Here is a 15,659-nt window from a genome sequence, read left to right on the forward strand (position 1 = left end):
AACTGTATAAGACATGAAAAAAACACAATTGCACTTTTTATTTTGTAAAAGCCTTTAATACAATAATAAAATTGTATAAATAAAAAAAATAAAATAAAATTGTAGCCTTTATGTTAGTTGCTGGCTTCTTTATGACTTATTTTTGCTCTGTAGTGTTCTTGTAGACGTGATTTCTCCAATGAAACTTTTCTTCGTTCCACTCAAGTCAGATTATATTTGAGCTAAAGATTAGATTTCTAAGTGGATTTCTTTTCTGTTCTGTTGCAGAGAGGTTTGCCTGGAAGGACAAGAGGGTATTGTTGATATATGTGCTTATTCTTGCATCATGTACTCTCATTGTTGTTCTTGTTTACTTGAAGAAAGTGAGATGGGGAAATAAATTGAGTATTGCTGAAGAAATGAGGAAAAAAGCCATGCAAGTCTGAATAGCTGTTCTGAAGCTGCTTTTTACATGTGTAGTATAAAAAGCCTAAACACTTTAATGTCAGAAATCTGTGGTGGGCTTTTAATGCTTGTTACTCGTAAATTACTTCAATGTTAATATTTCACATATGCAAAGTTTCTTTCACATTAAAAGATTTTATTGTCAACGTTTATTAATGGTAAGAAATGACATGGATGATTTCGTAATGATGAGGTACATGGGCCAAAGTCTGTAGATTGTTCATTGTTAGGATAATCTTAAAATCTCAATTTGAACAACTTTGGTGGCAGGGGTGGTGGAAGGAGGGAGCAGATAATTAAATCCAAGGTCTCTGAGGTCAGACTTGATTGAAGTTTTATTGAAGGTGATCAGGAAAAATTGATGAACACACTTTGTTAAGCAGGCAAGACAGCAAAAGAGATCCATCTCTAGATTCTGAAATTTCTGAGCCCAAAATCTCACATAACCTCATATATATGAAAATATATATTTTTTTTAATGTTTTGGAAATATTTGGAAAACTACATGGGGAAAAAAAAGCTAAGAGTAATTCTAAGGAGAAACATTTCCTTTTTCATACTGAAGTAATAGTGCCTCTTTTTCTTTGATATTAAAAATTAAGATAGCGTTTTAATTATGCATCCACACAGGTTCTAATAACCAAGAGCATTTTAAATGGGTAATTTTTGAGTGCAGTTCTCCAAGGAGCCTTAATTGTACAATAGTGATAGTAGCTTCCTGTCTTCCCACTTTGCTGAAATAAATTTCAAGATTTGTATGGGTGATTTCCAAGAGTTTTATTCCAGTGTATGTTGAAGGACTTCTTTAAGAATGTTGCTTTTATGATACGTCAACTTGTCAATAAAACTTTTAAGACTGTAGGGCTTGGTGTACATACTACGTACTAAACCTCACAAAGAAATTGGGCTTATTTTGCTTATTGCTATTGCCACCATACATGCAGGATTAATGCTGTTCTGAAGACTTCTTTTTTGTATTAAAAGCAAGGGTTAATAGTAATCAGCGATAGGACTGTGAAATGCAGACTGAAAGAATTTCATTATTTTGGAAATAATATAATTTCTATAAATGTAATGGAAGATGGCATATTTTGATTAGTTTTTGTTGTTTTTTAATATTTGGAGCAGAAGTAAACTGAGAGTGGGAAAATTTGGGGAGATGAGGAGGATAAAGGATTGCAGGGGATGGGGTGTTGGCAGAGAATAACATCTTGCCGCCTGCAGGGCCAAAGTCAAGTGGCTGGTATTTTTGTATTTCTGGCACCAAAGAGCTTTCTGAAGAGAAGGATAAGGTAGCATTTATAATATTGAAAGTGTGAATGTTTTTTCTGCTGGAAGAATGAACGTGGTGGTCAAGGCAGAATCTGAATGATTGGTGGTGGAGCCTAGAAAAGCCTGAAGAATTTGTGTAGCATATAAGGATTTTCAAGTTACAAAAACAGTTTAAAAAACTGGGACAAAATTGATTTACTGTACACGAACAGAGCTTCACAGAACAGGCAGCCCTGGTCAGAGTATTGTCCCTAGTAGTGAAGCAGTAGTGTGATTTGAACCACAGGACCCGTGAGTTCTTTCAGGTGAACAGGCACTTCAGGAGGTCTGTAGTCCAACTTTTAGATGAGAATGCTCTATTCGATCACATCAAACCAGCTGTAGAAACCAGCTATCATGTCCCTTCTCTACTTCACTGTGATAATGGTGAGTGTTGGAACAGCTGCATGGAGGGTTTGTGGATGCCCCATCCCTAGAGGTGTTCAAGGCCAGATTGGATGGGGCCCTGGGTAACCTGGTCTAGTATTAAATGGGGAGGTTGGTGGCCCTGCATGTGGCAGGGGGGTTGGAGGTCCATGATCCATGAGGATCCCTTCCAAGCCTGGCCATTCTGTGATTCCAAAGACTTGTCTTCTGCAGGCTTAACAAGTCCAGCTCTTACAGCCTCTCCTTGCAAGACGAATGCTTGGCAAACATGGTTGGAAGATCTAGAAGGCAATAATTTGTTGGTGTAGGCTTAGTCATGGAATTTCTAAATAGAAGTTTAAAAAGTCACTGTTTTTGTTCTGTGCTGAAAGGTCATTGACATACGGCAGCTTAAAAGAATGGGAAGGGTAATCTTATTGTTGTTACTGTGTTGTCATGCAGTATTAGTTCTGTTGCATTTTCATTTTCATTTTTTTGTTGCTGTTGCTTAGCATTTGAATGAATTAGAATTACAGAGAAAATGGTCTATTATGAAAAAATGTTTTATTTTGCTCTGTAAATGATTTTGTTTCATTAGTGAAACTGTACGTATCTGAGGCAGCACTGGTGAAGTGAGAAAAAATGAAAGAACAACGGCAGCAGCACAGCAGCATTTCTTTGTTTTACTTCAGCTAAGTGGTTTTGTCTGCGTGCAACAAAGAAATCAGAACATAATCTTGGGAGGAATTCTCAGAAGCATTATTTGTCTTTAATAATCTAACACGTTTGAAACAGCTTCTTCAAGATACGGTATTGTTTGGAATGGATAAAATCTTAAGACAAAACTTCTATTACTCAGTTTTAGGATAGGCTTCTCATTAAGGCTTGTTTAAGATTAGAAGCCTGACCTCCAGGAGCAGATGGATGATAGCCTTTGTTGCTGGAATTGCTGCATCCATGCAGAGCTTTGCATCCTCTAGACGTTTGCTTTTTTATGAAAAAGCTGAATTAGATATTCTGTTGTCCCCCTGAAGTTATTAGCAATGCTTCTGAGAACCTTAATCTCAAAGGAGTCTTTTTCTTTTTCTTTCTCCAACAACAATGAAAAACAATTATGCAAGAAAAGCTTGTGCAAGAAATCTGTAGGAAAATAAGAATTTAGTGGTAGTTCATGTTTCCTAGGCAGGAGAACCTAAGTGACTTCAGCCATCCAGAAGTATTTTCATCCTGTACCCTGGACAGGAAAGTAACCTTAACACTTCCACCACATGGAGGAATTTGGAGAAAAGAAGCCTTTTCTTCTGTTTGTCCTTATTTTACACTATAAACTATTTTCTGTAGTCTGAAGCTTTTGCCTTGTTATGAACGCTGGCTAACTGCTTTTCTTAGCTGAAGAGAGGACTGAGCAGATTATGTCAGCAAAATGAGCATTGATTTCCTAATTAGATATTAAAAGAATGTTGGAAGATATTAAGCAGAACATTGAAGTAATATTTTAATAATATTTCTTTTTTGGTTGGTAGAAAGTACAAATAAATCATATAAAGCAATTTCTTTCTAGTTGAGATTGATTTATACTTAAAAATGAGTAGAGGAAAATGCTTCATAGGAAATATAGCTGACTACTCTTTTGTAAAAAGGATGGTTACAATTAACCCTTTAAAAAGGTCCTAATCACTGCAGAACTAAACATCATGACATTCATTTCCATTATCATGGAAGCATTATAAAGAGAAATTACTTTTTTCCCCTTGCATATGAGATTTAATTGTTTCTGTATATAAAGATTAAAGTATTTTTGGCTAATTTGGGAAGTATGTGTTAAGAATATATTCTTATCATAAAGCTGTGGTTACATATTGTTCAAGTTTTAAGAATACCGATAATGGGAGAAAGAAAAAAAGAGTTTTCTAAGGAAGTAGTTTTGCAGTTCTTTTTAGAGATTGTGAAATTGTCATCTGAACTTTCAGTAGATACAATTTCTTTTTATTCCGCAAAAAAAGAAGATATATTCTGTAGCAATCTACTATATATTAGCAATCTTATTAATATCAATAAGACCTTTGATTAGTTTTGTTTAAAGTTCGAAGTAATAATTTCAGTTCCTGTTAGACAAGTGTTTTAAAAACCTACCATTATTACCTTTCTTGTATTCACTTATTCCAGTTAATTCTGTAATGATAACCTTTCTAACCTTAATTCATTTCTTGTCATTTCTATTTCATAAAATTGACGTTTTATCTTGCAGCCTGAATCACTACACAAGTCCACTCAGATGTGGAATAAGGGAAAATGGTCTGGTATCTGTTGTTTATAAGATCAAAATACAAATGACATTCTTCTTTCTCTTTGCAAAAGGCTCTGCGCCGTGAACTGAAGGATAAAGAGCAAACCATTCTCAATGCTGTTGACCAGGCACGGATTTTCCTTGCTGATCAACCAATTGAGGGGCCTGAGGAACCAAGAAGGAGCGTACATTCAAAAGCAGGTTGGAAAATACTATCTTCCTGTTCAGAACTGTCAAATGGAAAGAAAAAGGGCCTACTTGTTCCTAGTATGTGTTTTCTATCGCAATTACTTGATTAGGCTTCAGAATTTTCTTAATGACGTTCTAATTACTTTTTTTTTTTTCCAATGAGTTAGCCTTGAACTATTACTGAACTGCTTTGGTTGGAAGTATTCAAGTTTTTAACGAAAGAAGAAAAATTTTTGCATTTCCTTTTCTGGTTTTTGATGTACATCAAAACATCATCGGTTCTGTTCATTATTTTCTTTACATTAGCGTATACACCTTGAATATACTCAGAGGAGCAAATAAAAGATGCATATTTTACATCATTATTACAAAATTTTACCCCACAAATGAAAATGAATGTGTTCTGTGAATATGTTGTCATTAGAATGTATTCTAATTGCATCTCATTAGATGTAAAACAAGTCAGCTTTAGGAAAGGCAGTCATTACAGAGTCATAAAGATTCAAATCTTTTGATGAATTTTATTGCTAAGGAATGAAACACAACTCTCCTAGAAATGATATTTACTTAGTATTTGTCAAGATATTTGTCACAGTATCAGAGTCCATCAAGAAGGTAATAATTTTTCCCTATTAGGCCCATAATCCCCAAATTATGAAAAATGTACCGAATATATCTGTAATTACAGTGAAAATATGTTATAATCTAAGTATAATTTAGTCAGAAATGTTTTTCAGACATTAGCCACTTTATAATAAAATCCTATTTCTTTTAGTTACTTAAGAACTCATCTTGGAAAAAGCCAGTAGTCATTTACAAAAATATCAGCTGCAGTAGAATGTGAATAATATGCTCTTCTATATAATTTATAATAGTATAAAGCTACTTCTATAGCTATGGCTTGTAGCTTCTGTAAGGAGTTGAGTTTTTTTCCTATGCATCATTGAATCTCTATAGCAAACTTTTCAGGTTTGTTCACTGGAAGCAGCTAATCTTTCCTGCATTGACAGTGTAACTTTTGTGCAAAATTTCTTGTGATTTCTTATTCCCTGATTCAGCTTTTTGCAGAAGTTTGAATATTGGTGAGTAAAGCCATTTTTTGCTCTGTGATTTAAGTTAGATGCTGTGCCGTGTTTTACTCTTTGGTTTTTGAAATCCTGACTCTTGAAAGCATTCTGCTTGCCTTGCTAAGTTTACTCACACTCTTGTTTGATATATTGCACCTGGTAATGTTTTCTTTGTTTTAAACCACAACAAACTTCAGAGTCGAGAAATAGGAAAAGTTCACTTTTAAATTTGCTCATTCTGTAGAGAGTTCACAGGCTTTGTCTCAAAAGCTGTTGAATTACCTAGTAGAAATGATGCCAATGCACTAAATGTTACCAATGTCAAATGTTCTTTCTCTAGCAGGGGCTGACATCAGTGGTCTAATCAGTGCCGAATAAAAGTGCAAAACCAAACTTCACATGATATGCATCATTTAAAGTAATTTAAAAACTATTACTGTTATTATTACTTTAAACTCCTGTGAGCTACAGATGACAATGATAACAGAATAGCAGGAAAGTTGATGGCTGTGGTAAACTGCAAAATAGAATGACCACAACCAAGTAGATGGTCTGTAAATGATGTGTGAGTGTGTCTTGTCTACTCATCACTGAAATCAAATATGCTTGGGTTGGGAGCCTGTGTAGGTATGGTTTGAACTTACTTTCCTTGTCCTTCCTCATGCTCAGTTCCATACATATTCTTTTTCGGAGTGCAGAGTGGGCCACTCTTGGCTACCAGCTGCACAATGCACCCCACTGCTGTGCCTCAACTGGGTGCAGGGAAAATAGAGAGGATACAGATGAGAAAGCTTATGGGTCAAGATGGAGATCGATCCTTTGAAAGCTAATGCTATGGCTAGAACAGACTTGGTGAAAATAGGCTATTTATTTATAGCCACTTAAAATATGTAATTAGTCAATAATGAGAAACGAATAGACAAACACTAAAAGAAGACCTTTCCTTTCCCCTTTCCTATTCTCAGCTTCACTCATTCCTTCTCTGCTCCTGGACACAGGAACCATATATGAAGCAGTATTTCTGTAGATTAATAGACTTTCAGGCCAAAATGTATCTTTGAATCTTCTGCTCTGATCTCTTATATATCAAAAGATGTTAAATTTCACCCAAAACTGAATATAGTACTTCTTTTTTTTTTTTTCTGACAAATAATATCACCTATCTCCAGAAAGCTCCGCTAAACTTGAATGCATCCAGAGATGTGCAGTGTTTCTTCTGAACAGTGATTTTTAGTGAAGGATTTCAGTGCAAGCTTGTTTGCTTTTAAAATGCTTAATGCTTTATTTTCTGTTAGCCTCTCAGTCGTTGTGTTCTCTGCAAAACATTAAAGTTTGCTCATTAACATCAGTCAAGTACACTTAACATTGCTAAAGGTGAAGAGCATGGTTTTGGATTGTAAGCTATACTACAACTAGCAAAAACATTACCTTTTTGGGGAACTCATAATAGCATTAATTGGAAAATCAGTATCTCTTGAATTTACTTTTTTTTTTTTTTTTAATCTAGAAACAGAATTGTTGAGGTGCAGGGTTAGCTAATCAAAAGAGGTTGTACAATATCCAGCCTTTCAGGTTATGCAAAGGAAAGGACAAAGCAAATGCTGCTTGTTGTTTAAGAATTCAGGGTACATTGGACTAGTTATCCCATGATTATTTCAGTCTCAAGTTTTTCACTTGAGACTGCAATAAAGTAGCAATGAAGTCTTGCCATGTGATTCTGCTGTGGCATCAGTTCAGACTCTTTTGTACATTATAATGAATTAAGATAATCTGAGTAACCTTTTCACATCCCCTTGAAATGCATAATACAATCAAAATGTAATTGAAAAAAAATTACCATGCGAGAACATCTTTTACGTATATTCATAATATTTAAAAATAAACTCTATGATATCTTTTCTTCTCAGGCATCATCTTGGAAGCCTTCTCTATTCCTTTATAAATACACACTACAAAAGAAAACTGAATCATAATCTAATTCAGTCTTTGTATTAGTTGTCTGACTTCACCTGATTTGCACTTGGGCTGTTAAGTAAAAGAGTAATTCTGCCTAGGCATGAAGTAGTGACAATATCTGAGAAGGTTTCTTTTTTGTTTGTTTTCCTTTTTGAAATAGAAATTGTAAAGATAGTTTCAGTTAACCAAGGTTCTAAATTCAAAAGTCTCCTAAATTTAAACAGTGCAAAAACCCACATCACACACAGGCTCATTTGCAATTAGTGACCTCAATTTCAGTTCTGGTGAGACAGGACTTTTTTTCCTTGTTCTGGTGCTCAAGTAAAAATTTGCTTGTTTGTACAGAGGCTTCTCCAGGGAGATTTGCACAGATGTTTTCATCATCAGAATATCGGATTACTGAGCATTACAGTTCTGACAGCACATCATGTCCTTTTGGAGAGGATTCTCATTACCTGCTTGTGAATCTTATTGTAATTTATGTGCAACTTCTGCTCTCATTCAGATTTTATATATATAAAGCATGTACTAGCAGCTGAGGCACTGCTCTACATGGGTTGTCGCTTCTGTCCTTGCATGCTTGCTGTAGGAATTGAAATTGTTCATGATTCCTGACGGGGAGAAGTTTGGCAACAGGGATTTCTCTGAGAGCAGACCTTGACCAATGCATTTACGTGCTCTTTTTGAATTGCTTTATCCAGTCCCTCTCTTTTTAGCCCCTAGAACTTGTCATGCCAGGGGAAGCAGTGTTGCAAGGACAAAGAGTGAGAGATGTAAGAGAAAACTTGTAAGAATTGGTTTTGACCTTGACAAAACAAGATTAATTTGAATATGTCCACTGTTACATCACAATACAGTATCTGTTATTGGTTCCTTTTTAACCTGATATTGACTATAACTTTGTTAATTTCAGCTTTATCACAAGAATGTAAAATCAGGTTATGAGCTAGCCTTGATTTCTTCTCTCTTGTGTTGCCCTTATACTTGCCTTGTCAACACTCAGCTGTACCATGCAGTAATTGGCAGTCAAACACAATTCATCAGCTTCCAGGAAACTTCCTTCAAAGTTCATTTTATCACTCATCATTCTTTATTGGCTGTCTTTTATTCTCATTTTGGTTTTCCATATTTCCTTATAGAGGCGATGTTACCAAAAAAAAAAAAAAAAAAAAAAATCAAACTTGATCCTTCCCTTGCCTTTTAACTTCAGCACCCAAATGGAGCTAATTGACAAAATCCACCAAGCTGCCTGCTGAATTTTATAAGTAGTCAGGATAAGGAAATTAGTAATACTTGCATTTTTAACTTTGTTGCCATTTTTCCACGATGTAGGAGAATTATAACAAGAATTAAATTTATAATTTATAATTATAATAAACTTTGTGAACAGTTTTAGATCTAAGCCAGAGTTAGAGCTGGCTTTTTCTTAAGGTTACTGGCCGTGGGTTGCACAAAGGGGGGAGGAAATAGTATTTCCTGCCCCTAGGGTTATGCAGACCAATGATACAGCTTTTCTGAAATTCTGTTCTTAAAATTCCACTGCTGTAATATGAGGGAGTGGAGTTTGTTTGGTTTTTTTTTAGTAGATAACACAAATTAGCATCTTAGCAGATTAGTGATTCCCCCTGCAATTGAGAATATTTCCAGGAGTCTGCATTATTGTAATAGTTTTGATTCAGATTCCTAGCTTCTAAAGCTTTTTTTGGTTTCAAAGGTCATGTGATAAACACATCACTTAAAATTCTTTCCTGTCTGTTAACTTCTTTTAATTGAAAGCATAGAAAACCCCATAAACCACATCTGTGTTTTAAGAGAAATGTATCAGTGAACTACATGCAGGTATTTTAAACATGCAACCACACAAAATATTCTTCTGTTTCAGACATAAAAGTCAAACTTCTTTCCTTCCTAGTGCTAAACAAGTTCAGATAGATTCTCTGCCATTACCTTTTCTCTTATCAAGGAAGACCTTCCTGTAGCTACATAGTCAATTTACTGTATAGAGTTGGCAGGAATTCTGTTCTAAACTACTTGTGACATAGCCGTCACATGCTACTGGAATTTGTGTTTGTTCTCTCCTACCCAGATGTGCTGAGGATTGAAATCTTGAGCATTACAGAAGAATGAAGAGCATGTGGGCACGGAGTGCAATGGGCTCATGCCCAGAGGCTACTTATACTGTTTTCAACATTGCTACCTGTGTTTTAGGTGATGCTCAAACTGCATTTGAAACATGCGTCTACCCATGAGAAAATCTCTTGATGATAAAATATTTTTCTCCCTTTTCAAATACATAGATCTCTGTTATCCTTCAAGTTAAGGTCACCTAAATGGAGCTTTAAAATTGATCTTGCAGCATCTAAACAGTAGCCTACTTGGAGTTGAATTAGTAAAAATTCAAGGAAGTTGTTTTGATTTTCTGAGTGGTGTGGAATGAAACCTGAGGGGAGTTTAACTCGGAATTCTTAACAGCTGAATACTGGAAACAGGCTGAGGCCATAGTGGTTAATTAATAGTTAATTTTATTATTATTTAAAAAAAAAAACATTATTATTTTATGTTTATTTTTAACCTCAGGATATAAGTACTGTTACATGCTGTGCTGTGGCCCAGTTTTATACAGGATGCTTCCCAGGTGGAAGCCATGTTCTTAAAATGCTGCCTTGTTTTAAAGACATCAAAGCTTGGTCTGTAAGAGATCTGTCTCTACAGTCGCAATGTAGATTACAAATGGATGTCAAGGGTCAAAACTATCTATTGTCCTGTCTGAATTGTCTGTAGTTTAGTTTGGTTGTTTTTGGTGTGTGGTTTGGTTTTGTTGGGTTTTTTATTATTATTTTTTCAATGATGCTTTTTTTTTTTTTTTTTTTTTTTTTTTTTTTTTTTTAAATGTCGTTAGAAGCTGTGTTTCTGTTTCTGGGCCAGGAAAAGAAACTTTATTGATCTCTGAAGAAATAAAAGGCTTGGTAGTCTGCAGTTACAGTGTTATGGGAGGAAACACAGAACTACTTCTTTGCTTGCCTAGAGTGAGTGGGATTCAGTGATGATATCTTTTTCTCTATTAGTACTCTCTCTGTGGCAGAAATTGGAAGAAGATGTTATAGATTCTTGATGCTGTAACAATACTTCTGGTTTTGTGGCAGATGCAGACTAAAATGTTTTTCATATCTGCTTTGTGTTCCTTCAGCAACACAATCTTTAGGCTTTCACGGTGCTTTGGATCACAGCGTAGCATTTAATAAAAATGCCTGGTTGTTACTGGGAAGTATTGTGTGTTTTGATTATGCTGATAAATTACACTGGTTATACTGCTTAAATAACAATCTCGGGGTTATTGTGATCTATACTGTATTGTGATCTGGGATAAAATCGGATAACTTCATTATCCCTCAACTGAAATTTATTTTCTCTTTGTTTCATGCATCTCCTTTCTTCCCCACCACCACCCATGGGCAAATATGAACAACCACCAGTAAGGGATTTGTGTATCTGCTAGTATTGTTCTTACATCTCTATCTGAAGATAAATAATCCAGTCCCTCTCCAGAAATATCCAATGTCTGAAGTTAGCAACTCTGACTATTCATTTTCTTTGGATTTGGGACTATCTTCTGCAGGCAAACAATGATTTGTCTTTTATTTTGCAGACTTTTCTGATTCACTCTGTTAGATTGTGTCTCTGGTTTGAAGAACTTTCTGTTTTGATAAAATAAAACCTAAATAGACTAAGACAAAAAAGAGTGAGTTTTTTTTTTAATTTCTTTTAATTATATATGCAATAGATATTTGAACTAGAATAGAAAAGGTGACATGCCTTGCTACTAGTCCAACTAATTGCTGCATTTCCACATTAACCAATTGCACACTGTTCTTTGAACTTCCTGTTACATCTGAATGAAGTTGTTGGTCCAGATTAGAAACTCAGTGAATGCATTCACTGAAGTGAAGATAAAGTCTTCATCAGACAGCTAGAACAGTGCTCTTGGCTCTTCTGCTAACTAGCTTGACAGTGTGCCATTGTGCCTTTTCACATGCTCTGAAGTTGTCTGTAATTATTTCAGTAGTTTTACTCTTCGTTGTTTTCCTGAAAAGATTGATTGAATCAAGGAAGAGAAGAATGTTGTTACATAATGGTAAAGTGAAGCAAAAATATTGCAAGAGTAGTTAATGTAACTTTGGCAAGACAGAAAGAGATCACTAGCTCAGGCAAAGTTGTTTAGAGTCAAAACTGCCATAGCCAGAATAGCTTACCTGGTCGAAAATAAATTCTTAAGCAAGAGCAACTTTCCTCACTGAGAACTTCCATATGTAAGTATTTTCCTTATGTGCAATTGTGTAAGGAATTTTTACTTCCAGACTTGTTCAGTTTTGGAAGTCTTCTTTCCAAGGCACTCTGCTACAGACATGAAACAACTCTTGTGACAAACAAATGCTCATTAAAATCAAGGGTTTTTTTCACTGAAGGAACATTTGTTTCATCGTCAGCTACTATCCTCCTTCCCTCATAAACAGAGCAATCCTTGCTTCTGAGAAGCTGCTAAAATGGAGATAATTTAATAAGTAAGAAAAGAGAAAGGACAAAAAACAAACAAAAAAACAACCTGATCATTTGGAAGACTTTATATTAAGTAGGAATGAAGAGCTGCAAGTAATATGTAGCATTTTTTTGCAACATAAAGAAACTGTGTCTGACGGTTTGTGTAATGACAGATTGATGAAACAAATTTAAACTCATAGAAGAAAATTCCTTCCATTAAAATATTTTTAATGATACTAGGTTTACAATTCTGTGCTTTGCAATGTGCTCTATGCTTGAAATGAGTAATGTGGTGCTCATTAATAAGTTGGGCTTTCGTGATGGAAAAGATGAAGTCATGCAAGATGTATTTCTCTCTTAACTGAACAGAAGCTGAATGGCTTTATAGCTCATAAAAATGTGTATTTAGCTTTATTTCTCCAGTAAATGTCTTTTTAAGGCAAGTTTACAAGCGTTCCGAAGACTTTCATAAAATAAAGCAGTCTTGCAAGGCATTAATATTTTTCAAATAAAATAGGTGGCAGATTCCATTGCACAATGACACTGATTTGATGAATGACCTTCCAAAATATTTGTTTTCAGTTCTGTTGGGACACTTAAATCACCCCTATCAGTCTGGAATCTTTTTCCTTCCCAGATTATGTGACTGGTTTGTCATGAGTAAAGCTGCCTTGTTGTAACTGATCAGACAAGTAACATCAGGCCATTATTCTCCTCTTTGATTTTCATTGGTAGCTATACATTTCAATTTTTTTTTCTTATTGATTCTGCTGGAGTGAGAAATAGATGTTGAATCTGTTGTTTCAGAATGATCATACCCAACCAAAAGCTTCTCTTGTTAAAGCTTTCTGGATATTCCTTGTGAAGTAAATATTCGTTTTTAAATGGCTTGTTAATCATCTATCTCGGAAGTGCGAAGACATTCTGATATAAAGCTCTCCTGTACAGAATTGATAGTTTTTGACTTTGGTAAAAGGTAAAGGTGATACCAATATGTGATGTTGGATAAGAAAGGCAGATGACAGCTTTGTACATGTGCAAATTCCACTTGATCCAGTTTCTTGGTATAATGTCCCTCTGTATTCACGGTTGCACAGTGCCAACCAAGGAGACTCCTCCACTGGGTCTGCAACTTTATTTCTCTTTTCAACAAAGTTCAGCATTTCCTTTCCTTCTGTAAAGTGTTCCACCTTCAGATACTTAGTCCTCATTTAAGATCCTGCAGCTTTCTCTGGCAGGGCCTGGTTGTCCATTTGATGATACTCAACATTGCTGCTCGTTACAGCTTCCCTCTGTGCTGCACAGTCTTGGCTTCAATTATGCACGGTCCCTTTGTGACTGGGTTGTAGTTGATTGTCATTAATGAAATGTAACTGTTAATAATTCCAAAAATACAGCATAACTTCTCTGGTATCTTTAAGTAAGCAATTGATAGTTTTTTTTTTTTTTTCCTGAAACAGCAACTTTCGTCTGAAAAGGTTTGTTTGTTTGTTTAGAATTGAAACTTTATTTCTTTTCCTAAAATCTCTTGCAAATCTTGGGATAAAGATCATCTCAGAACTATATTTCCTGTGATGTATTCTACTGTAATTGCTGGAATTCAGGAGACAAGGTACAATTTATCAGAGTTTCTCTTTGGTCTCCATCTTTATTCTGATTGTCTGTTTTGCAAAGTTAAATGGTTTAATGGTTAATGGTTTAATGCCATGCTTCTGTACTCTGGAGCTACACATATAACACATATATATGATATACATATACATATACATATATACATAGTATATAGCATATATATATATATTATATACATATATATATACATATATAATATACGTATATAATGATGTCTTAATCTTCCTCCCATTTGAACCATCTCCTCCAGTAAATGGCTCGAGACAGCAACTGGTTAAACAATACAGGTTCTTGTCTTGACTGTTCCTCTCTACATTCTGCTTCAGAAACACCCTTTTGCCATTGCAGTATCTGTAAGCCTAGCTAGCCTCTACCTTTGCAAGCAAAATATGCATGAGTGGTGCTCTTGACTAATTTGCTTATGATGCTCTGCAAGTCACTGCAATATTTTAGTAAGCCTGAATACTCATAATGTGTTTTACTCTTTCTTCAAAAGCCTCTCAATTGTTTGAAAGAACTCATTGTGTAACCTACAGCCGAGAGATTTTATCTCCATCTTTTTTAGGGTGTTTGCTCTTGTTAGTCCTTGTCTCTCACTCTGCTTTGGTTACTGTTGGTGATTTTTTTTTTTCTTAACTGGCCAGTTCTTAGCAAATTGCTTCATGTTATTGGGCAACTTATTTGTTTGACAGTATTCTATCTGCCTTGCATAACCTATTAAATTGAAAATGTGCACATCATGATCTTCTCTCAGATTGCATCGGGATTCTGTTGCTGAATACTCTTCTAATGCAAGCATGTTTGTAGTCTCGTGTATCAAGACTAGTATGGGCAAAAAAGATTTGAAAAAAACGTAAATAAATACTTCGAGTTTGATGGCAGAAATTCTGGATTTGATCCAAACAAATTCCTGTTTCTTCAACATCTAGAAAAAATGCGTCTGCCTTTCTAAGCTACAAATTAAATGTATTGTCATGATTTATTTTATTTTAATTGTTCATAGCATACATTTCAATACTGCAAGATAAGGAACATTATTTACATCACCTGAAGCATAGTGATTGAACATTTGCAGCTAGAACAGTGCATTCACTTTGACGTTCACCTAACCTTTGAACAGCAAAAATGCTTCCATTCCCATGTCAGCTTTCCTTTCCCAATCACCCCCTCTCCCCAGGTGAACCCTTAAAGATGTTATATTAAAAATTGTATGTCTTATTTGTCTTCTGACAAAAATGCTGTTTTCATCTTTATATTGTTATGTATAATTTATTCATAGACGCCACTTGAATTTTAATTGCAAAAGATAATGTGGTAAACCTTTTCTAAGGTCTTTATGTCAGAGTGAATAGAAGGCCACTGGACTTAGTTTTGAAATCTGCTATATTTCTTTCTTCCTGCTGTTCTCTGCCTTATGTCAAATTTCTCTTGCTTATTTCTTTGCCTCCAGAGACTGCATGGTTGCTATGTAGAGGAGAACTAGTTTAGTTTGCTTGTCATCAGTGAAAAACTCTTCCCTTGTGCAGGAATCTATCTGTGACTTTTTCAGGGAGGCCCATGTCAGCAGCAGTTGGTAGGATCTGTTGGAAATCATAGACCCAGGAAGAAAAAGTGTTCTGTTACAGATAGCCTGGTTTGAAATCACCTGTTGTGGTGAAGAGATGTGCCACTGTCTGACTCAGTGCTTATTATAATAAGAGATGAAACATGTCCGTAGTGAGGAGGGCTGTCCTATGTTTTACAGGCTAAACAGGGACTAGGGATTTAAATATAAGCAAATTAATGAAATAATCAGTGTCATCTCTCATGACTACACCTGGAGGCTGTGTGTGTAATCATTTTGGTTTTGGCTATTCAGTTGCAACTGGTTT

General features: G+C 35.2%; 1 protein-coding gene across 1 annotated transcript in view; it reads left to right on the forward strand.

Annotated features, from left to right (window-relative positions):
* UTRN (utrophin) overlaps window positions 1-15,659 on the forward strand; it is a gene marked incomplete at both ends in the record, with an annotated part of 311,326 nt that overhangs the window by 223,422 nt on the left and 72,245 nt on the right. Inside the window, one exon of the mRNA XM_079550328.1 lies at window positions 4,480-4,609. Within this exon, the coding sequence (XP_079406454.1) occupies window positions 4,480-4,609 (130 nt within the window). The remainder of the gene's footprint in view (window positions 1-4,479; window positions 4,610-15,659) is intronic.

The sequence above is a fragment of the Tetrao urogallus genome (genome assembly GCF_951394365.1).
Source record: "Tetrao urogallus genome assembly, chromosome: 2".
NCBI classification, from domain to species: Eukaryota; Metazoa; Chordata; class Aves; order Galliformes; family Phasianidae; genus Tetrao; species Tetrao urogallus.